The following is a 22,760-nucleotide window of genomic DNA, read 5'->3' on the forward strand; positions in this document are numbered from 1 at the left end:
GGGGGGGATGCCATTTGGTGTTAAACACAGCGGAAGCACCCATTAGAATGTCTTGATTCAGATAGCCACTCAGTTCATTGAGTGATTCTCCTTTTGTGTACATTGGAACTTTTCCCTGATTAATAAAACTAGAAACAAGCAAAAGAGCATGGTCCATCGCTCTTAATTTTCTTCCCCTTCCATTTTAGTGTAAATAGCAGCTCTTAGATCCTCAACTCTCATACACTGCCCAAGAATGATAGTTACTGAATGAAAATGTGCTGTCTCAGTCTACTAACCAGTGTTTGCAAGTCCTCAGTCTCCTGTCATTAAGCAAAATTTAATTAAATTTTCATTTAAGCAAGTGAAAGCAACATTATGGGGAAATGGTACTGGCCAGAAATCCTGCCACCCTGTTCTGAATCTTCAATTCTGCTTGTATAATTTTTTTTTTCTTGTCCAGCTTTCCCAGCCAGGTATAAGCATTGAAGGTCAGGTATCCAACCCTCCCTCTACTAGTAGCACCGAAGTGAATTCTCAGACCATTCCTGAGAAACAACCTTCCCAAGAAGTGAAAATGGAGGCTAAAATGGAAGTGGAACAACCAGAACCTGCAGATGCTCAGCCTGAGGATATTCCAGAGGTGAGAGTAATACAATTACGACTTTCATTTAACCAGAACCTCGCTCTGTTGTGCTGTTACTTACAGTACGGAAGATTCTGACTCAGCATGACCCCTGGTGTTACAGAGTAGAATTGTTCTACAGGGTTTCCTTGTTTATAGTTCAATGGGAGCAAATTATCAAACAAGCTTCAGCTTTTTCGTCCATGATGTAGTGGCTAGGTTTGAATTGCCAACCTAGCAGTCAAAGACAAACACAAGCCATTTAATACCACCCAGGAACCTCCGGACCTCAGTATAGAAGCCCAGTTTAATTTTTTTTTTTTAAGCATGTTGCTGCAAAGTATTCTGGTAATTAGATCTCCTTTCATTGGTTTCTGTGAGAAAGGACATTGCTGCTGAAAGTAATTAACATCCTGGTTAAGTATCACTAATTGCAGTTGGGTCATGGCAATTCTGAGAAGTTCTACCTTTCCATTTAGACAAAATCGGAAGATTGTAAAGTGGAATCTACAGAAACCGAAGAGAGAAGCACTGAAATAAAAGCTGAAGCAAAAGAGGAGGAGGACCAGCCAAGTACCTCAGCCACCCAGTCATCTCCAGCCCCAGGACAGTCTAAGAAAAAGAGTAAGTCTCAGGCTCTCTTACTAGAACTGGGGAAAACCAAGGACAAGGGCAAGAAAGGGCTTCCTGGGCCTCAAAAACAAACTATGAGACTCACTTAACCTGGCGCCTTGGGCCTGGTCTATTTTATAAAAAGCCTTTGCCAACTCTAGTGTGATTCTCCACCTTGAGGTTAAAAAAAACACTAATTTCAAATACCACCCTTCTGAGGATAGAATTAACTTCTGAATAGAAGAAATAATAAGGCCTTTGCTCAGAATAATTTCATTTGGGACATACCAGCAAGTCTTTCCTGTGCTTAGAACACATTTGAGCTTGATTTAATCAACTTAAGCCTATTGTCCTAGCAGTTACACTTTAGATCTGTCATTAAAGTTGCTAAATGTCTCTTTCCTAGGCGCTTTAAAACATCAGACATCTTAATGAGGGCCTGTTTTTCATTTCAGTACTTCTGATTCCTTTAGCTTTGTGACGAGCAGATCTAATTTCTCACTTGTCATACACTGTTGCACAGTGAACACTACTGTCTGTTGTTGGACAGCACTACCACCAGCAGGCAGCGTTTCTCCCCTACCTGGGCTAAGAAATGATCCCTGTGGACAATGGACTCTTTATGTGTGTTTTATGATTCTTGAGATGCTCTTTAGAGGTTTAACTTACATGATTTTTCTCCCTTTTGTTTAATTGAAACTAATTTCAAATGTGCGTCTCTTAAAGTTTTCAAACCTGAAGAGTTACGGCAGGCATTGATGCCAACATTGGAGGCACTTTACCGGCAGGATCCAGAATCCCTTCCCTTTCGTCAGCCTGTGGATCCTCAACTTCTAGGAATCCCTGTAAGTATGTGGAGAGACCGGGTTGGGGAAGGGGGATGTAACATTATTGAGACATACAGGTAATTCGCAAACCGTAAAATTCATCAATTTAAAGTTCAATAAAATTGCTCGATCACCACCACAGGCAGTTTTAGGATATTTTCATTACCCAAAAAGGTGCTGTGCACATTAGCATTTACTCCCATTTTCTGCCAGATCCCCGCAGTCCCAGGCTACCCTTAATCATCTCACTGGATTTACCTATTCTGTCTGTCTCAGTCGACTTTACCTATTCTGGAATCATATAGTAAATGACTTGCCACTTTGTTTATTTTCCTCTGTGTGGTAGCATGAATCAATATTTTGTTCTTTTTTTTTTTTTTTGGCCAAATAGTACTTCATTTATGGCTATATCATTTTGTTGGGCATATCATAGGATTGGAATTGCTGCTGGCCTGGTCTAAGGGTCGTTAACTTAATTTTTGTTTGTGAAACTAATCTCCATACAGTGCAGTGACACGTCTGGAACTACCTTGTTGACTGCAGGGAAAGTCCATGGTGGCTTTATTATGGGCACTGTTGCTCTGCTCACTGAGCAGCTTCAGTTATTTGCTTATCAACGACTCAAAGAAACGACACACATTAGCCAACCTGGAAATACAGCCAGACCCAAGAGGCAAGCAACACTACCTGAAACATTAGGAAGATGCTCCATCTGCCCTAACCTCCTCCACAGGCTGAATATTGCATATAAATAGGATCATACAATGATAGAAGGACCTTTTGTGTCTGGCTCTTTTTCACATACTTTATTTTATTTTCAGTGTTTATTCATGTTATGTTGTGAGTCAGTATATTGTTCATGGGTAATGTTTGGTGTCACTTGTTCTAGGATTATTTTGATATTGTTAAGAGTCCCATGGATCTGTCTACCATCAAGAGAAAGTTAGACACTGGACAGTATCAAGAACCTTGGCAATATGTGGATGACATTTGGCTTATGTTCAATAATGCTTGGTTGTATAATCGGAAGACATCGCGGGTGTACAAATACTGCTCCAAGCTGTCTGAGGTCTTTGAACAAGAAATTGACCCAGTTATGCAAAACCTTGGGTATTGTTGTGGCAGAAAGGTAAGAAATTACTTTCAGATCTGCTTTTGGCTTCCCTGAGGCACCTAGGCAAACAGTGGTTGGGCTAAGAGAGTACGTTACTTCTAGGTTGGACTGCATTTTTCTCACAGTTGTTGGCACTGTTATGCTGCTCTTGCCATAGCAATAATGGTTTACATTCCTGTACTTTACAGACATATGCTGCACCGATAGTAATTTTAGTGGAAACTTGACCAGTTCAAATCCTGATGCATTATACTGTGAGCTCATCTAAAGTAGAGACATAATCATATACCCCTGTATGTGCACCATTGCCTGGATTTCACTAGCTTGTGTGTGTACATAAATTCCCATAGCACTCCACATGTCCTAATGAGTTCTGTGGTGTGTTAAGGAGGGATATGCCTGAGCACACTGAAAATTTGTTAAAATGGCAGTTTTCCTATAACACATATTTTAACACTAGGGCTTTGTGTGGATTTAGTTCTGTGAACCACCCTGAACCCTAAAAGTGCCTTATTCTGATTAGGGTGTGAAGACTATGCATTGCTGGCTTTGATTGCTGATTTGACGGTGTTACTGTTGCCATCCTTTAGGCCTCTGTACTATTGAACATATGATTTCTTTTGCAGTTGGAATTCTCTCCACAGACACTGTGTTGCTATGGCAAACAGTTATGTACAATCCCTCGAGATGCCACTTACTACAGTTACCAGAACAGGTAAGGGTGGCCCTGTGTGGAGCATGTGTGCACAGGTGTCTCATGTCTAGCTACGTAGAGCCAACATACATGGGGACATAGTCCGTGAGAAAGTAGCTTGAGAACAACTGTACAACACAAGTTTGGGCTTTCTGCTTTTGGGGAATTAAATTTTTTTCTAATGGACAGGAGTCTTGCCTCAGGTATCTGGACTGAGGGGAACACAAGGCCTTGTGAGTTGATGACAGAAGTGGGACTGTGTCCCAGGCCCCCAACTTGTCTTTCTAATGGACTGTTATAGCTCACCATAGTATCAGACAAAGCTGAGACGATTTTAAGCTGATTTGTCTTTCTGCATGTCTATGAAATAGCTGGTGGCTTTCTCCTTGTGCAAAAACTACCCAGAAAACTTCGAAATCTAACTCATATTAGCCCGCTCTATTTGGGGGAAAATATTCCTTTTCTGTGCAACCTAACTCTTAGGTGGTTTTTATGGGGACCTGTGTGTGAAAACAGGACTGGGGCGAATTTGCTTTTACCCTCCAGTACAAGTTAAAATGAGAATACTTCTGCTTCATTTTGCCCCTACAAAGTGGGACTTGACAGAGGATGGCGAGGCAGTAGGAAATGAGGCATTTTTGCCTTCATTTCCTGCCCAGTCAGTGGTGTTGTCACAGGTGTTAACAGTCGAATAGGTTGTGGTAGGCCTGTTTGCTGCCACCTCTCGGTAATGAGCCTCCAATCGGCTTGCGCTGTCATCATTACTAGGGCTCTGATACAGTCTCACAAGGCCAGCCAATTCCTTTCTCAAATGATTCCAAGTCCTCGGTGTTGGCTCTTGCCGAACTTGTGTGCTACAGATGGATTTTCTGGCTTCCCCCCGGCCCCCTTTAAGTCACTTAAGCTTTTTGGCCCCCCCCCCCCTTTTTTTTTTTTAACAAAATAAGTTGTCCCCTTAGTGTTTCGTAGTAATTAGACTTCATAGTTTTGTACTCAATGAAATCTAGGCAAGGTCAGACTCAAGTTGTTAGGAACACCTGATGTTCAAGAAGCTTAGCAGCTGGCAGATTTTTCTCACATTATGATCTTGGCATGTGTGTACTTCTGGGCTTCATACAACCATTTGATCAGTTTAAGTATTCTTAGTACTCTAGTGCCTTTCCTCTATGGGCCCACACATGCCACACTGGATACCACGCTGCCCTGCTCTGGCCAGGTAACCTCCAGCCCCAGGCAGCACTGTGCAATGGCTTCTCAGGAAAGACACGTTTTGGCTGAGGGTGGCTTCCTTGGCATCAGCTGGTAGTTTCCAGTCCCCTCTGTGTTTAGGTGATCATTCTTGCTGCTGCTACCAGAATGGGTTTTTTTCTTTACATTGTTTAAGGTGGGGAATTCTGGTTAGGCGATAGTCAGATTAGCACGTCTCCTGCCCAGCCCCCACTTTGATGATGTATTAGTGACCGAACTGAAAGGGTATGGGTCTGTGTCAGTGGAACTTTTTGTTTGATTTGCTGTAATCATTTGCTATTTGTGATCCCATTTGAGATATTTAATGCTAATCTGTGCTTTGCCTTGGCTTTCTGCTATTTGTTGTCCTGTCTTGCTTTTATGTTTTTTGTTGTCCGGCAATCCCTCATTTCTTCGTTTGTTTTGTGTTTTTTTTTCTCCCTCATGCTTGTCGTTGTCTGCACTTGGCTTTGATTGCAAACCAAAAACAAAACAAAAAAATCAAAAAACCAAAACTCAAACTGTGGGGCCCATAAATCTGCATCATTGAATGTCCTTGTCGCCGTTGATGACCTGCTCTCTGCTCCCGTCCCCCTCCTTGGCCTGCTGTGATTGGTGGCTTCGTTGCTTGGCTTTGGCTGTGTTGTGTGAACGGAACAGTTCACCCCAGTATGGCCTTCTTGCCGACAGGTATCATTTCTGTGAGAAGTGTTTCAATGAAATCCAAGGGGAGAGCGTTTCTTTGGGGGATGACCCTTCCCAGCCTCAAACGTAAGTAATCACATTGTTAAGAAAAGTGCTGAATTATTCCTCAGTAAGATAGCAGGTGACTGTGCGCAGGTTGCTGGCGGGGAAGCTGTCTTGATGTGAAGCCATATTGCCAGTATGTCAGCCATTGGCCACATAGGACCATTTATGCATTAAAATTAAATAAAATTGCGTCAGCCACACTTCAATTGTGGCTAGTGGCTGCCATCTGGAGCAAGGCAAGAGAACATTGCCGTCCTCGTGGAAAGTTCTGTTCAGCCTAACTTAGCAGGTCCATCTTTTATAAAGAACTCATCAGCTTTTAAAAAGGGCTCTTCATCATTAACTTAAATCTAAGGGATGTTATGCAGTCCAGTCTTTTTACACACTGCCACCAGTCAGTTCTCTCCTGGTTCCCCTGTAGGTAAGGTAGAACTAACTGCCCTGTGAGTGTCCAAGACTAAATCTTTCCTGGAGTAGAAAGCCTCCCTCCTCTTTCCCCCAGGAGTGACTGGTCATTTCTCACCGCTAACTTCAAAGTTAGCAGCCCACTGAGTAATCATTAAGCTACCTGGGCTCCTAATCTTCTTACAGGTTAACGAAATTCTTAAAACACAAATAGTGAACTGAATTTAATAGCCTATAAGAGTGTAAAAGTTTATTAGTGACTTATTTGGGCTTTCAGCATCACACAAGATCTTACTCCTCTAAATCTGCCAAAGAACATTTTTAAGCACAGCCTAAACTACCCAATACTCATGACTAAAATTTAGTTAGCTACTAAGAGACTATATTTCAAACTCGGAATGTGTTGTCAAGACTGCAGTGTAGTTTTAATATTTTTAGGCTCTTATTTTCTGGTTTGTGCTATAGCTAAACATTACACGAGAATAAAAGTGGAATGATGAAATTGTTGTAAACATGATAGTCGTTAAAAAGCAGCTTACAGGGGGAACGTGGTTAAATTCTAAATTGAATTCTGAAGTTATAGTTTGCTTTTTGCTCATTATTGCAGTAAAACATAGTGGTTCTGAGCAGACAGTTGACTTTGGGCTTGGCCAGAGAAGTCCACTTAAATGTAGGTTTCCTGATGGAGGAAGAATGGCCAACCCTGCCTTTGAACCTGTATAATGGCCTGTAAGAGGTTCTAAATCTCTGCTATGCATTGAAAGGCCAGGCCCTCTTTAATGAACAGCATGTTTGTAGTGGGCCTGAGGGTCTGCATTTCTCAGAAGCCCTGGATTTTTCTGATACCGCTGGTGGTTTTATGACCATTCCACCCTTGGCCAGTCAGAAAATGCCATTACCAGAGATTATTCTTGATTTTAATGCCTGTATGGAAAAATTGTAGGTGTTTGCATGCCCTCTCCTCTTGTAAGGAGGAATCTCAGAAACCAAAAGTCAGTCACTGTAAAGGAAGTTGCTTCTAGACATAGCCTGAGAAAATTGTCCACCCCTGAATGTAGTGAGGCTCTAACAGTGGGCTGTGTTGAGAACTTAGAGTGGGAAGCCACATGCTGCTTTTTTAAAACCTCCGCATACTATGAAATTCAGTGTATTTACCTTTTTTGGAGTAATTATTAGCACAAAATATGTATCAACATTGAAATACTTTATTGATGTAAAAAGTTGACTCTAGAAAAGGGGTATTTAAATCGTGATTTGCTTCCCACTATAAATACCATCTTTTGAGCTCAGTTTAAGAACATTAAATTAAAAGGAATAAAGAATGGGATGTTGTAGTTCTTCCTGTCTTTATTTTCTATAAGAGAAAAAACAGGTTTCTTACCAAAAACATGCCTTTACATAAAAGTTGATTTTGTGTTAGCCAAGAATCCATTAATCTCATGTCAATTCTTAAGAGAATTCAAAGAATCCCTTGAAAGTCTTAGACTTCCTCCCTTGGAGTAGCAGTCAGATTGTTTATCTTTCTGTATCACTTTTTCTCATTATGTCCCCTCTTCTTTCCTTAGTACAATAAATAAAGAACAGTTTTCCAAGAGAAAAAACGACACACTGGATCCTGAATTGTAAGTAGTCGTCTGTGTGATCTCTCTCCTCCTCCCTCTTAGTTTGTGTGGTCACTCAGTTTATCCTGTCTCACAGATTTAACGGTTATCCTGGATAAACTATTATGACCTGAGCACAGCTGTTAGTTTTTGGGTGGTGGAAGACATCATTGAAGTGTAGCATGTCACTAAAGTGTGTACTGTTTTGGTGTTTTTCAAGTCCAAATGCAGCACCTAAACAACCTTAGCTCTGTTACATGTTTCACCCATGTCATCCGTTCTCTGCATTTCTGGATCAGGGGTGGATAGGGGTGCTCATCAGAGCTCTGGAAACGTACGATAATCTAAAGATTAGGCTGGGTGGGTAGTGTCGTAATTGTTCACTGGTCCTAGAATTGGCTTTGAAATTTACTCGTCTGTAATGCCAAAACAGAGACCTATGTCCATTCCTTGGCTCTCTTTTGAACTGTCAGAAGTCAAGGGAAATACTGGAGGTTTTGCCCTGGTTGAAAAGTCTGATAATTACTCTGGGATGGGCTTGCATTCCAGGTTTGTCGAGTGCGCTGAGTGTGGAAGGAAGATGCACCAGATCTGTGTTCTCCATCATGAGGTCATCTGGCCAGCTGGGTGAGGCTCGCAGCAGCATTCTGTCCTGTGGCTGAAGACTCTTCTCTTCTGTGCAGTGACTACCATAACTTCAGTCGTTCCTTTTTCCCTGAAGATTAGGAAAAGATAATTAAAAATCTGGTTTTAAATAAATCAAAAGTAAAATACTTGTATGTAGTTTCTAGTACCAGGAACTAATAAAGCAAGTGTTCACTGCAATTAGATATGCCCGATTTTGAAGGCCATTTGGACTACAGCAGAAAAGTTAAGCAGAAAAGTTAAAAGAAAGAGAAATGGAGAGAAATAGCTTATCATCAATAGTATATTAATTGATGGCCTTAATAAAGCTCTGGTTTTCACAACTATTCAAGGGAAATAATAGCAAAGTTATAATTGCCCATAGGTACGGGTAGAGTTGCATGGAAATGAATAAAGACTTAATAAAGTTGGTATTCTTGGCCTCTTAAGTTTTGCTTCCGAATATCCATCATAGGCTGCACATATGGCCGTTTGGGGAGCACCGAGGGGAGGGATGTATGCCGGCTGTGAGTCCATCTACCGCACTAGGGTTGGGTTCTCCTCCAGGAATAGGCTGATCCTAGCTCTGCTCTGAAGGAAGGTGAGCTGGTTATCACCTTAGAATAGGACTCCATGCTGCCCCCTGCTGTTTCAGTGTGGGTGCTGGTTTGGAGATCACAGGGAAGAGGAGAGAATTTTAAAAAGAGAGAAATTCCTCCAAAAAGTAGCACTGAGGAAATTGTAGTAGGTGTCATTAAGTAGCTGCTTTTTTGTTTTCACTGTAACTTGTCTTTAAGTGTACCTTGCTGCTACATTCCTTGTTTACAGAGTGGATGGAACTGTTTAAGAGATGTGTAGCTATTCTTGCTGAACTTTTTTTTCATTGTTTCTCTTCCTTTTTCTTTATCCACTTGCATCTGTTTGTCCTAAAGTGATTCCATTTGCAACCCTTTTATTCTGTGTGATCTAGTTCTAGTCCTGTCTTCTTCCCTTTTTGTATCTCATGATTGTCATTGATTAGTCTTTCTTACTGATTTTAAAAAAGCTCCTTATTTTTGTTGTATCGACTTTTTAGTATATAGCTAGAAATATTTATCCTGGGCTGTCTCTTTTAATGTCATTCATAAGATTGTTTTTTTGTTGTAGGTCTTACTTTAAATGCTTTTTTTTTTGTTAAGCAAAATCTTGGTTTTGTTTTAGTTTTGTTTTGCTTTTTATTTAATCATTTTATTGGGGACTCGTATCACAATCCATATCATACATCCATTGTGTCAAAACACATTTGTATGTTTGTTGGCATCATTTCAAAACATTTTCTTTCTACTTGAACCCTTGGTATCAGCTCATTTTTTCCCTCCCCTGCCTTTTCTCCCTCATGAACCCTTGATAATTCATAAATTATTTTTTGTTTTAGTTTTATCTGTGATGGCTGTTTAAAGAAAATTGGACGAACTAGAAAAGAAAATAAGTTTTCTGCTAAAAGTAAGTTGTATTCTCCCGTGATAAATCTCAGCAATACTTAGCCAAGTTGAGAAGATACTTTGTTTCAGCTTAATTTTAAAACTATTTAATTAGCCAGAGCAATTTATTTCAAATTGAACTGTAGTGTATTTTTTGCTGTTGAATAAATTCATTAGACCTCTAAAAGAGACAGATTTTGGAGAAAAAGCTTCTTATTTGGGGTACTCCCTACTATAAGCCGCAAGTGCCATCCCATGACGGGTCATCAGTGCTATGCATACTTTAGCCTTCTGGGATCTTCTTGGGGGCGCTGAGGGTAATTATGGAAGCTGATGTTAGTAAATACTCATCAAACATAGGCATTTGCTTTTCTATTTCAACTATAAGAAAATGTTTAAAGTATTAATTCTAATACTTTTAGAACATATACAGAGGAGCTTCAAAAAGTTTGCGAGAGAAAATGGAATTAAAAGATTATGAAATATACTCAACAACTTTTTGAAGGGCCTTCATATACTAAAACTGGGTTAATACCAAGAACATTAATATGATCCCTCTCCAAACATGAAACAGATTTGTCATGTGTTGTGTGATTCTTTTGTTTTTGAAAATATTACCCTTTACTGCCTTGCTGACTTTTAAAAATCATTTGATTGGGGCTCATACAATTCATCACAATACATAGATCAATTGTATAAAGCACACCTATACATTTGTTGCCCTCAACATTCCCAAAATTCGCTTTCCTCTTGGGTTCCCGGAATCAGCTCGTTTTCCTTTTTACCCCTCTTAATCCCTCCCCCCTCCCCCATGAACCCTTAATAATTTATAAATTATTGTTATATCTTACACTGCCCGGCATCTCCCTTCACCCACCCCTCTGCTGCCCATCCCCCAGAGAGGAGGTTATATGTAGATCCCTGTGATCAATTCCCCCTTTCTACCCACCCCTTCCCTCCTGGTATCGCCACTGTCACCCCTGGTCCTGCGGGGTTCATCTGTCCTAGATTCCCTGCGTTTCCAGTTCCTATCTGTACCACTATGCATCCTCTGGTCTAACCAGGTTTGCAAGGCAGAATTAGGGTCATGGTAGTTGGGAGGAGGAAGCTTTTAAGAACTAGAGGAAGTTTGTGGGTTTTATTATTGCTATACTGAACCCTAAGTGACTCATTTCCTCCCCACTACCCCTCTGCAAGGTGTGTCCAGTTGTCTATAGGTGGGTATTGGATCCCCATCACTTGGATCCCCATCACGCACCACCCTCATTGACGATGATACGATTTTTGAGCTGACTCCACCACACTGAGGCAAAACACTGGGGGCTTGCTGACTTTTTAAAACTCTAGGAAATTATCCTGGTTTTTATCGGCAAAGGAGAAAGGACATTTGAGATTGAACTTGGAAGATTGGTAATTATAAATTTGTACCTTAGTAACTGTTAAACTTGTATGTTGCTAGGGTTGCCATCTACCAGACTTGGTACTTTTCTGGAGAATCGTGTGAATGACTTTTTGAGGCGACAAAATCACCCTGAGTCAGGAGAAGTTACAGTTCGGGTAGTTCATGCTTCTGACAAAACTGTGGAAGTCAAACCCGGCATGAAAGCAAGGTTGGTCATTTCTGCATTCCCTTCTCATTCAGGCGGGCTGTGGATGAATCCCCTCTGCGGGAGAGATATAGTGTGGTTTTCCCCTCCTTTCTGTATCATGCAGGTTTGTAGATAGTGGTGAGATGGCAGAGTCCTTCCCATATCGAACCAAAGCCCTCTTTGCCTTTGAAGAAATTGACGGCGTTGATCTGTGCTTCTTTGGCATGCATGTTCAAGAGTATGGCTCTGACTGCCCTCCGCCCAATCAGAGGTATGACTGACTGAGAGCCCTGGCTGCCTTTGAATTGGGTTGGATTTTCAAGTTGTGATAGTGGGGAAAAGCTTAATGGGAAAATAAATGTTAATGTGCATGGTTTGGAAACCTCAAGTGCCCACATGGTAAACAGAATTACCCATAATGTTGACACGTCTGAACAGAAACGGGAAGGCAACAGCAGCACTTTTTTGCTCTTCTGTAGTAACGGTTATTACTGCTATGAATATGGGATATGCACAGCAGCCTGAAGTTGGGATGGGAAGCTCCTATACCAGGGACTGCTCGCTACCACAAATCCAACAAAGAAATCATCTCACAGGCTTCCCGAAAGTGGTCATTGGCTATCCACTGACCTAACTGGCCATAGTGTACGTGGAGCATTATTATTAACTGAAATAAGCAGAGCGCCCCAGAGGAAGGGAATGGTTTTTTAGCCCCATGAACAAAAACTCGCTATCTGACTTGGGTTTTCTCCCTCGATACAGGAGAGTATACATCTCTTACCTGGACAGTGTCCATTTCTTCCGCCCTAAATGCTTGAGGACTGCTGTCTATCATGAAATTCTAATTGGATATTTAGAGTATGTCAAGAAATTGGGGTAAGTATATTGATAATGAATGCTCTTCATTAAAATCCCTTAGTGTGAGACCTGGGGTTTTTCTCACCTTGGTTTTCATCTCACAGAACTGTAACCTCAGCTGTGTGGAAGCCCTTTTGTGGGTAGTGTTCCCAGGATGAAAGAAAAGGACACTTGGGCCATAATTGGACTCAGCCCAACCCCTAAAAGGCCTTTATGTTCTTGGTATTAGATGAATTTTAACTTGTTCTACTGAGCAATTAGTGACAGTTTGATTTGAGATCCGGGATCTTAAGCTGCATGTGTTAACACCTGGATGTCAATTAAGAAAATTAGACTTTTCTTACCTTTCAGGTATACATCTAGTCTAGAGTATCTGCCACCTCACCTTCCTCTTAGAATTTACTTTTTTTTTTTTAAGTCTCCCATTGAAATTAGAGCCCTTGTGGTGCTTTGGCGTCAGTATTTGGTTGCTAACCACAAGGTCACTGATTCAGACTCACCTGCCACTCCACAGGAGAAAGATGAGGCTGTCCCCGTAAAGATTAATAACAAAGCCTCAGAAAACCTATATATGGTTTCTGTGAGACAATATCAACTCAGTGGTAACAGGTTTGGGATTGAAGATGGGTCTGTTACTTCTTTGCCGTGTAATCCTACATTTGGTCTAAAAATGCAAATTTGGAGTTTTTCAATTCCGTTGAATCATCACCTCTATGACTAAAATTCACAGGGTTGCTCCATATCCTCTGAAAAAGTACCCAGTGGGAACACTGGTATTCGTGCTCTGGGTTATGCCCACCTCTGACCTTTTAGTCTGAAGCTGAGTTGTACACTTTTTCAGGTGTTGGCTCCACCTTGTGGTTTAAAGTGCAGCATTAGTTCCAATATGGATGGTCCATTTCCTTGAGTGTTCATTTTCTTTGTGTTGATAGCTACACAACAGGACATATTTGGGCATGTCCCCCAAGTGAGGGAGACGACTACATCTTCCATTGTCACCCACCTGACCAGAAGATCCCCAAACCCAAGCGACTGCAGGAGTGGTATAAAAAGATGCTTGACAAGGCTGTGTCGGAGCGGATTGTCCACGACTACAAGGTCAGTTGGAGCACAGCTGAAATGAGAAAATAGTTACATTTGCCGACCGTGTGGCTTTGCTTTCTATCTCTCATTTAAATGCTGTAACAAAAACCTTAGATTTATTCTACTCTCTATGCGAGTATCATTTGTTAAAGTTATGCCAGTGTGTTGGTACTTTTGTTTCCCTTGATTTTTTTTTTAAATCATTTTCCCTTGATTTTTAAGTTGTGACAAAATTATTAATGATTATTAGCCATTGAGTATATTAGTAATTGCTTTTTTTGGTTTGGGTATGTTTGAATTTTAAAAGAATTATAGGTCAATAAATAAGGCTGTCTCATGATCTCGTTTTTACACGTGACAAGGAAAAATCCACTCGATAGTTTCCCAAGCAACCATGCAAGTCATTTGTCTCTATAATAGTGTCCAGTACCTGTCAGTGGAGTTGGTGGTGTGAACGTCATTTTCAGTGAAAGACTGATAGTCCAGGAGGGGTACCGCTCTAAATGCTAGTGAGGGTGTCCTCTCTAGCAGGCCAAGTTGGAGCCTGGTTCTGCAGAGCAAGAGAACCTCCCTGCCCTGGTGACTGGAGAAAGGGGGCACTGGAGATCCAAGACTGTTCACTGTTAATGTTATGACTCCTACATGGGCCCATGCTGTGGGGAAGATGAAAACAAACCCTCATCTCTATGTGTGGCTATTTTTACAGGACATTTTCAAACAAGCTACTGAAGATCGGTTAACCAGTGCAAAGGAATTGCCTTACTTTGAGGGGGACTTTTGGCCCAATGTGCTGGAAGAGAGCATCAAAGAGCTGGAACAGGAGGAAGAAGAGAGAAAGCGAGAGGAGAACACCAGCAATGAAAGCACAGATGTAAGGGGTGGCTTTGTCCCTCGCACCTAGAGTGGGCTTGATGACACTTTTCATGGTGAAAGCCGCTTCCATCCCCTAAGATAAAAACTATAGCCATATCTGTTTCGGTGATTTTCAACCTTTTTAACATCAGACCCACTGATAAAAGTTCATTTGTAGGACAGAAACCTTGAAAAACAGATGGAAAATGACTGCTGTAGAGCAGGAGTTTGCCACCTTTAGTTTCTATAGAGGACCAGGTTAAAAATATTTCTCACTGGCGTGGTTTTTGTTGTTGTTAGAAGGGGTGGTGGGGAGGGGCTTAACAAGCCTTTATAAACATGAAGCCCATTCCCATTTAAAACCGGGCCGGGCCATAGTTTGCCAGCTCCAATCTGGGAGTGGCTTATTGAGGAGTACGCTTGCTCAGTTATTGCCCTGGTGTCTCTGTAGTTGACCCATGAAGAGCTGGCTGGCTAGTGATGTGCACATTGAAACTGTCCTTTAAATACTTTCATAAAATAACTCTTAGCTTTTTAATGTAGCATTCAGTAATTGGGTGTTTTTCCAAGTTTATTAAATAGTTGGGGCATAACATTCAAGAATGTGGGGTCAAGTCTTCTGTCACCCCAATTCCATGCCCCTTTAAATGCCCCTCACTCATTGTTCCCTGAAAACAATGCTGGGGCCATGCCCACCAAAACCCTACAGCCACTATCAGCAACCCTGCTTATGAGAGCAGTCTAGTCTTTCTCCTGCAGAGTAGCTAATAGATTGAGGTGGCAACCTTGTTAGCATCTTAATGCCTAACCCACAGTATCACCAAAGCTCCTTGTGTTCACAGGGATCTACAAACTGAAGGCTGTTCTAGTCGAGGAAAGCACCGGGGAAGGAGGAGTTGGGGAGATTCAGACAAACATTCTTTTTAAACTAGTACTAAAAATAGGAAGAGAGAGGGTCCGTGAAGAGCAAGTCATGAAAGACCTGAGAGGGTGGGTCCTCCATCTTTCAGTCTAGTTTCCAGGGCACTTTCTGAGCGAAAGTGTTAACACCTTTTTGTCCTTGTGCTACCCTGCAGGTGACCAAGGGAGATAGCAAAAATGCCAAAAAGAAGAATAACAAGAAAACGAGCAAAAACAAGAGTAGCCTGAGTAGGGGAAACAAGAAGAAGCCCGGCATGCCCAGCGTGTCCAACGACCTCTCGCAGAAGCTCTATGCCACCATGGAGAAGCACAAAGAGGTGAGAGTGACCTAGGGTGGGGCGCAAGGGCCAAGGTGATTTCCTAACACTTTCTGCCCAGCAGTCTGAAATTCAGACAGAAGGACTTGTTGATGGGTAAGAAAAGGGGTGGGGCTTAGGGTTTGGTGGTGATGACAGGAAATGTAAGGTTTGTAGCTGTTTCAAATATACTTATTGACAATAGTGGCAATTTCAGCCTTATTTAATACCCCAATTGGGAAAGGCCTTGAATTTGATTGCTGTGGGTTGGCCTCTACACTGTGACTCTGTCCTCTGGCTTGGTTTAGTCTGAAGCAGATGTTAGTAATGGTCACCCAGTAAGAGTTAAGAATCTACTATTGTGAATCTGGTCGTAAGTTCAGATCCTATTTCGTTAGACATTGGCCGAAGGAAGAGTAGAATCAGTCAACTGTGAGGGTGTCATGGGAGGAAGTGGACTAGCTAGGAAGTCGTCTTCCCTGCTGTGCTCACTTGGAGACCTGGGGAACAGCTGGGGAAGTGCCTTCTCTTCTCACTCAGTGCTTTCTCAGACCCACCAGTGCACACCAGGTCTGGTAAGATCAGGCTTTGCTTTGGAGCATCAGTTTATGTGTGCTCGGTGTGTGCTTTCTCGCCGTCTGTTCTTTTTCTAGAAATGTATCTCATCTCAAAAGACCCTCGCGTTTTAGCCGAGCGTTGCAAACATCGCAAGTGTTGCTACCAGTGTACGTACTTGTTGTCCACAGTCTCTGTCGAGACTACATTTAATTCACAAAGCCCTTGTTTCTCGAGGTGCTATTTTACCTTTTATTTGTCTAGTAAGAGTTGATTTAGATATATTCAAATCAATTTCAAATATATGTAGCACACCAGCTTTCTGTTACAGTTTTTATACAAAAGATAATGGAAATTAATCGTTAATGAGTTTTCAGACTAAAAAGAACAGAAGTTTTGTTGAAAACTTGCACATAGAACAGCCCAAATGCCCTTTGTGTCGTCACCAGTTAACATTTTTCTGGGTTTTTTTCCCTTGTAATCTCAGCAAGTGCTACATAACCACGTGACTTGTGTCCCACCTTGGAAAATCATTAGCACAGCACCAGCCTCCAACGCCTAGTCCACACAGTCCAGCCAAGAGCTGGCAGCCTATCTCCTTCCTAATCACCTTCCATTTTAAGCAGCCACCAGCTCTGTCCTTTTTCCTGGCCCTGGGTATAATGCCAAACAGTTGGGCTCATTCTTTGCAGAATCTCTCCATTTGGATTAGTCTGATTTGTTTCCTTGTGATTAGATTCCATTTTAACCCTGGACAGTGTCTTAAAATATACTATTGTAGACAGAATGTCAGCTGTCCAAGTGCTCTCTACCTGAGCTACACCTATTTGAAGGAATTTTAAATAAGATGTAGAAGAAAGTAAGCTAGAAATTGTAGGTCCACTGTAGTAGTCCGTGTTGAGAACTAGGGTGTGTGGTCCTGTCTTTAAAACCAGTTCAGCAAGAAAAAAACAAAAACCAGTTCAGCATCCCTAGCTTTGATGGGGTCCTGCTGCCCCCCATCCTTTATCCTTGATCCCACAAGTGGCACTCCAGTGCCAAGTTGGGACACCTGGTTTGTTTCACAGGTCTTTTTTGTGATCCGCCTCATCGCTGGCCCTGCTGCCAACTCCCTGCCTCCCATCGTGGACCCTGATCCCCTCATCCCCTGTGATCTGATGGACGGGCGCGACGCTTTTCTCACTCTTGCAAGGGACAAGCACCTGGAGTTCTCATCCTTAAGGAGAGCCCAGTGGTCCACCATGTGCATGCTGGTGGAGCTACACACCCAAAGCCAGGACCGCTTTGTCTACACCTGCAACGAGTGCAAGCACCACGTGGAGACGCGCTGGCACTGCACCGTCTGCGAGGTAGGTCCCTCAGGCATGCAAACAGCTAGAGCTGCTGTTGGGGCCCTGGTTCAGGGTCATTGGTGATTTAGTAGGACGGGGTGGAGGGCGCCAGCCTCAACACTGGGGCTGAAGAGACTAGTCATTGGATGATAGAGGGACTTGGCCCCTCTGAAAGGTTTTTGATTGAGTTGGATCTGGGAGGGTTGACCTGCACTCCTGTGCTTTTTGTTCCAGGATTACGACTTGTGCATCACCTGCTATAACACTAAGAACCATGACCACAAAATGGAGAAACTAGGTCTCGGCTTAGATGATGAGAGTAGCAACCAACAGGCTGCAGCCACCCAGAGCCCAGGAGACTCTCGCCGCTTGAGCATCCAGCGCTGCATCCAGTCTCTGGTCCACGCCTGTCAGTGCCGCAACGCCAACTGCTCCCTGCCCTCTTGCCAGAAAATGAAGCGGGTTGTGCAACACACCAAGGGTTGCAAGCGAAAAACCAATGGTGGGTGCCCCATTTGCAAGCAGCTCATTGCCCTCTGCTGCTACCACGCCAAGCACTGCCAGGAGAACAAGTGCCCTGTGCCCTTCTGCCTCAATATCAAGCAAAAGCTCCGGCAGCAGCAGCTGCAGCACCGCCTCCAGCAGGCCCAGATGCTCCGCAGGAGGATGGCCAGCATGCAGCGGACTGGTGTGGTGGGCCAGCAACAGGGTCTGCCCTCCCCGACACCCGCCACCCCAACCACCCCAACTGGCCAGCAGCCAGCCACCCCACAGACCCCCCAACCCCAGCCCACTTCTCAACCCCAGCCCACTCCTCCCAACAGCATGCCTCCCTACCTGCCCAGAACTCAAGCTCCTGGCCCTGTGTCCCAGGGCAAGGCTGCAGGCCAGGTGACCCCACCAACCCCACCTCAGACTGCTCAGCCACCCCTCTCAGGGCCTCCACCTGCAGCAGTGGAGATGGCAATGCAGATTCAGAGGGCAGCCGAGACGCAACGCCAGATGGCCCACGTGCAAATTTTTCAAAGGCCAGTCCAGCACCAGGTGCCCCAGATAACTCAAATGCCCCCAATGGGTATGAATCCACCCCCCATGGCCAGAGGTCCCAGTGGACACTTGGAACAGGGGATGGGGCCCACAGGGATGCAGCAACAGCCACCGTGGGCCCAGGGAGGATTGCCTCAACCCCAGCAGCTCCAGTCTGGGATGCCAAGGCCGGCCATGATGTCAGTGGCTCAGCATGGCCAGCCCTTGAACATGGCTCCCCAACCAGGACTGGGCCAGGTCGGCGTGAGCCCCCTCAAACCAGGCAGCACTGTGTCTCAACAAGCCTTACAAAACCTCTTGCGGACTCTCAGGTCTCCCAGCTCTCCCCTGCAGCAGCAACAGGTGCTTAGTATCCTTCACGCCAATCCCCAGCTGTTGGCTGCATTCATCAAGCAGCGGGCAGCCAAGTATGCCAACTCCAATCCACAGCCCCTCCCTGGGCAGCCAGGCATGCCCCAGGGCCAGCCCGTGCTGCAGCCACCTACCATGCCAGGCCAGCAGGGGGTCCACTCCAACCCAGCCATGCAGAACATGAACCCCATGCAGGCAGGTGTCCAGAGAACTGGCCTGCCCCAGCAGCAGCCGCAGCAGCTTCCACCACCCATGGGAGGCATGAGCCCCCAGGCTCAGCAAATGAACATGAATCACAACACCATGCCTTCACAGTTCCGAGACATCTTGAGACGACAGCAGATGATGCAGCAGCAGCAGCAGGGTGCAGGGCCAGGAATAGGCCCTGGAATGGCCAACCATAACCAGTTCCAGCAACCCCAGGGAGTTGGCTATCCACCGCAGCAACAACAGCAACAGCAACGGATGCAGCATCACATGCAGCAGATGCAGCAAGGGAATATGGGACAGATGGGCCAGCTTCCCCAAGCCTTGGGCGCTGAGGCTGGAGCCAGCCTACAAGCCTATCAGCAGCGACTCCTTCAGCAGCAGATGGGGTCCCCTGCTCAGCCCAACCCTATGAGCCCCCAGCAGCACATGCTCCCAAACCAGGCCCAGTCCCCACACTTACAAGGCCAGCAGATCCCTCCTTCTCTCTCCAATCAAGTGCGCTCCCCGCAACCTGTTCCTTCTCCACGGCCACAGTCCCAGCCCCCCCACTCCAGTCCTTCCCCACGGATGCAACCTCAGCCTTCTCCGCACCACGTATCCCCACAGACCAGCTCCCCGCACCCCGGACTGGTAGCGACCCAGGCCAACCCCATGGAGCAAGGGCATTTTGCCAACCCGGACCAGAATGCAATGCTTTCTCAGCTCGCTAGCAATCCAGGCATGGCAAACCTCCACGGTGCAAGCGCCACGGACCTTGGACTCGGCGCCGAGAGCTCAGACTTGAATCCAAGCCTCTCGCAGAGTACACTAGACATACACTAGAGACACCTTGTAGTATTTTGGGAGCAAAAAAATTATTTTCTCTTAACAAGACTTTTTGTACTGAAAACAATTTTTTTGAATCTTTCTTAGCCTAAAAGACAATTTTCCTTGGAACACATGAGAACTGTGTAGTAACTGTTTGTGGTTTAAAGCAAACATGCAAGATGAACCTGAGGGATGGTAGAATAAAGAATATATTTTTGTTATGGCTGGTTATTGAGCCGGTCCTTTCCCCTGTGTGTGTGGTTCAGATGTGCACTGGGAGGGCACTGAGGTCTGTGACGCCAACTACGTGCTCTCCTCCTTGCACCTCCAATAGGTTTTATTATTTTTTTTAAATTAATGAAAATATGTAATATTAATAGTTATTATTTACTGGTGCAGATGGTTGACATTTTTCCCTATTTTCCTCACTTTATGGAAGAGTTAAAAACAAAAACGAACATTTCTAAAACCAGAGGACAAAAGGGGTTAATGTTACTTTAAAATTACATTCTATATATATATAAATATATATAAATATATATTAAAATACCAATTTTTTTTCTCTGGGTGCAAAGATGTTCATTCTTTTTAAAATGTTAAAAAAAAAATCCTTTCCCTTCCCTTAAGTCAACTTTTGTGCTCCAGAAAATTTTCTATTTCGTAAGTCTTGAGCGTAAAACTTCAAGTATTAAAATAATTTGTACATGTAGAAAGAAAAATGACTTTTTCAAAATATACAGGGGCAGCTGCCAAATTGATGTATTATATATTGTGGTTTCTGTTTCTTGAAAGAATTTTTTTTTTTCTCGTTATTTTTACATCTAACAAAGGAACAAATTAAAAAGAGGGTAAGAAACGATTCCGGTGGGATGATTTTAACATGCAAAGTGTCCCTGGGGTTTCTTTGCTTGCTTTCTTCCTCCTTATCCTGCCCCCTCCCACACACACACTTTCTGTAAAACTTGAAAATAGAAAGCAAAAACCCTCAACTGTTGTAAATCATGCAATTAAAGTTGATTACTTATAAATATGAACTTTGGATCACTGTATAGACTGTTAAATTTGATTTCTTATTACCTATTGTTAAATAAACTGTGTGAGACAGACACCTGAGTCTTGTTTGACTTTCTGCTAGCACAGCGTTGTCTGGGAGTGCCATCAGTGTAAGTGGCCGGTGTGTAAGAGTCGAGAGGATTTGTTAACAGCCTCGTGTAATTCACGTATCATTCATTCCTAAGCATATTTGTCCAAAGTGCAAGGAAAAAGTATTATAAATGAGCTGATTGTTGTGGTTGAATTCGTATTTTGCTTTTAAAGTCTTGATAATGGATGAGCCTTCTTCCAAGGTCCATCCATACAGATGACCTAAATTCTTCACCCGAATTTGTGAAATGATCAAGAGGGATGGAAGTTCCATCACAAGTCAGTGCTTAAAGACCAGGTCTTGATATTAAGGTGGCAAGGCATCTGTTTTCCTCTGCTTTTACTAACCGCCAACTCAGAGTAGCTTTGAGAATCACTTGGGAAAGGAAAATGGCTCAATGAAACCTGGAAAGCTGGTGAAGTCTGTCCAAGGTACTAGGTGTTAGAATGGAATACAGTATTACATTGGTTACAAACAAGTGCTTGAAACTGGAAAACTGGGTTACTATTGTGCTTTGGCACAGACAGGCAGGTCTTCCTTGCTTTTTGTGCTGAAGCTTTATGCCAACCACAGATGACAGTCTATTAAGGGCGACAGACCCAAGGACTATTCTCCCAGCTCCTGTTTGCTCCATCACACCATCTGGCATAAGGATAGCTGTTTGAGGAGTCTTGGGCCTTGCATGCAGCATGAGCCCAAGCCTGCCCTGCTCAGGCACTCCCCCCACCTTGGGCCAGTGACAGCCGGTGGAGCACTTTTATTCTGTGCCAGGTAGATAGCACGGTCTGGAGAAGAAGGGGCATTGAAGCTGTAGTAGACCAAAGAGTGTTTAAGCCAGAGAAGCAAAGGGTGTAGGAAGAGAGCACGGCTGGTGGAGATGGGGGTTTTCTGGAGAGGTAGGAGAAAGCTGCATCTGAGTGTAGAAGGGGTGGGGAAGAACTCTGCCCAGAAGCGTGAAGGAAGAAACATCTACTGGGAAATGGCTTCAAGTCCATTTGGCCTGAAACCAGATTCGTGAAGGTAGTGAGTGAATACCTGTGGTAAAAAAGACCTTACAACTAGGAACCAAAGGGAAAATGTCCTATCCTGTTTCTAAGCACAAACACCACCACCACCACCACCATCTTTGGCTAAGGCCAGAACATTGCAGTGCTGTGTTAGAAGTGGGGGACAAAATCATCAAATGAGAAAGAAAGCTGCTTTCTAAACCAGGGGCGGGGATATTAATCCAGTCCAAAATCTAGGAAGCCACACTAGCTTCGCTGTGTAGCTATTGTGACATTGGAAGGTCAGAAGCTATTGTGACATTGGAAGGTCAGACAAACAAGGCTGAGGTGGGCTGGGTCTAATCCATCAGCTCTAGGTCCTCTGCCCAGTGGGAGCCAGCAGCCTTGCAGGTGCTTCCATTTACTTAGACGGAGGCCTCAAGAACAGTGGTTCTCAACTTGTGGGTCGTGACCCCTTTAGAGGTCGAGTCATAACTAGCAAAATACAGTTATGAAGTAACGAAACTAATGTTAAGGGTGGGGGGGAGTCACCACAACGTGAGGAACTATATTAAAGGAAGGTTGAGAACCACTGCTTAAGAACATCCCCACGTAATAAATGGCAAACAGGCTCAGGGAAAGTAACTTGCTCAGGATCACACAGCCAGTAAAATGGGCTGTTTTGACGCCTAAGCCCAAATTTCCACTCCAAGTCCTCGGCCTCCCTTAATCTCAAGGAAATGATGATGGCTGCACACTACACAAAGGCCCTGTGTGATTTGAAATTCTGGCTAAGAAGAAAAAGCGGGGGG

General features: G+C 43.8%; 1 protein-coding gene across 2 annotated transcripts in view; it reads left to right on the forward strand.

The window, feature by feature from the left end:
* EP300 (E1A binding protein p300) overlaps positions 1-20,924 on the forward strand; it is a 73,869-nt gene extending 52,945 nt beyond the window's left edge. For both annotated transcript variants that reach the window (XM_045292229.1, XM_004700274.3), the window contains exons 15-31: positions 443-622; positions 1,084-1,228; positions 1,943-2,061; positions 2,933-3,172; positions 3,784-3,872; positions 5,769-5,849; positions 7,799-7,855; positions 8,384-8,461; positions 9,873-9,940; positions 11,378-11,528; positions 11,632-11,778; positions 12,270-12,383; positions 13,298-13,463; positions 14,155-14,319; positions 15,377-15,538; positions 17,140-17,421; positions 17,638-20,924. In XM_045292229.1, coding sequence (XP_045148164.1) covers positions 443-622; positions 1,084-1,228; positions 1,943-2,061; positions 2,933-3,172; positions 3,784-3,872; positions 5,769-5,849; positions 7,799-7,855; positions 8,384-8,461; positions 9,873-9,940; positions 11,378-11,528; positions 11,632-11,778; positions 12,270-12,383; positions 13,298-13,463; positions 14,155-14,319; positions 15,377-15,538; positions 17,140-17,421; positions 17,638-19,833 — 4,440 coding nt within the window. In that variant the 3' untranslated portion in view covers positions 19,834-20,924. The remainder of the gene's footprint in view (positions 1-442; positions 623-1,083; positions 1,229-1,942; positions 2,062-2,932; positions 3,173-3,783; positions 3,873-5,768; positions 5,850-7,798; positions 7,856-8,383; positions 8,462-9,872; positions 9,941-11,377; positions 11,529-11,631; positions 11,779-12,269; positions 12,384-13,297; positions 13,464-14,154; positions 14,320-15,376; positions 15,539-17,139; positions 17,422-17,637) is intronic.
* Positions 20,925-22,760: the final 1,836 nt, after the last annotated feature.

This window comes from Echinops telfairi, unplaced genomic scaffold, assembly GCF_000313985.2.
Source record: "Echinops telfairi isolate 266 unplaced genomic scaffold, ASM31398v2 ScPeMD7_2;HRSCAF=8, whole genome shotgun sequence".
NCBI lineage: Eukaryota > Metazoa > Chordata > Mammalia > Afrosoricida > Tenrecidae > Echinops > Echinops telfairi.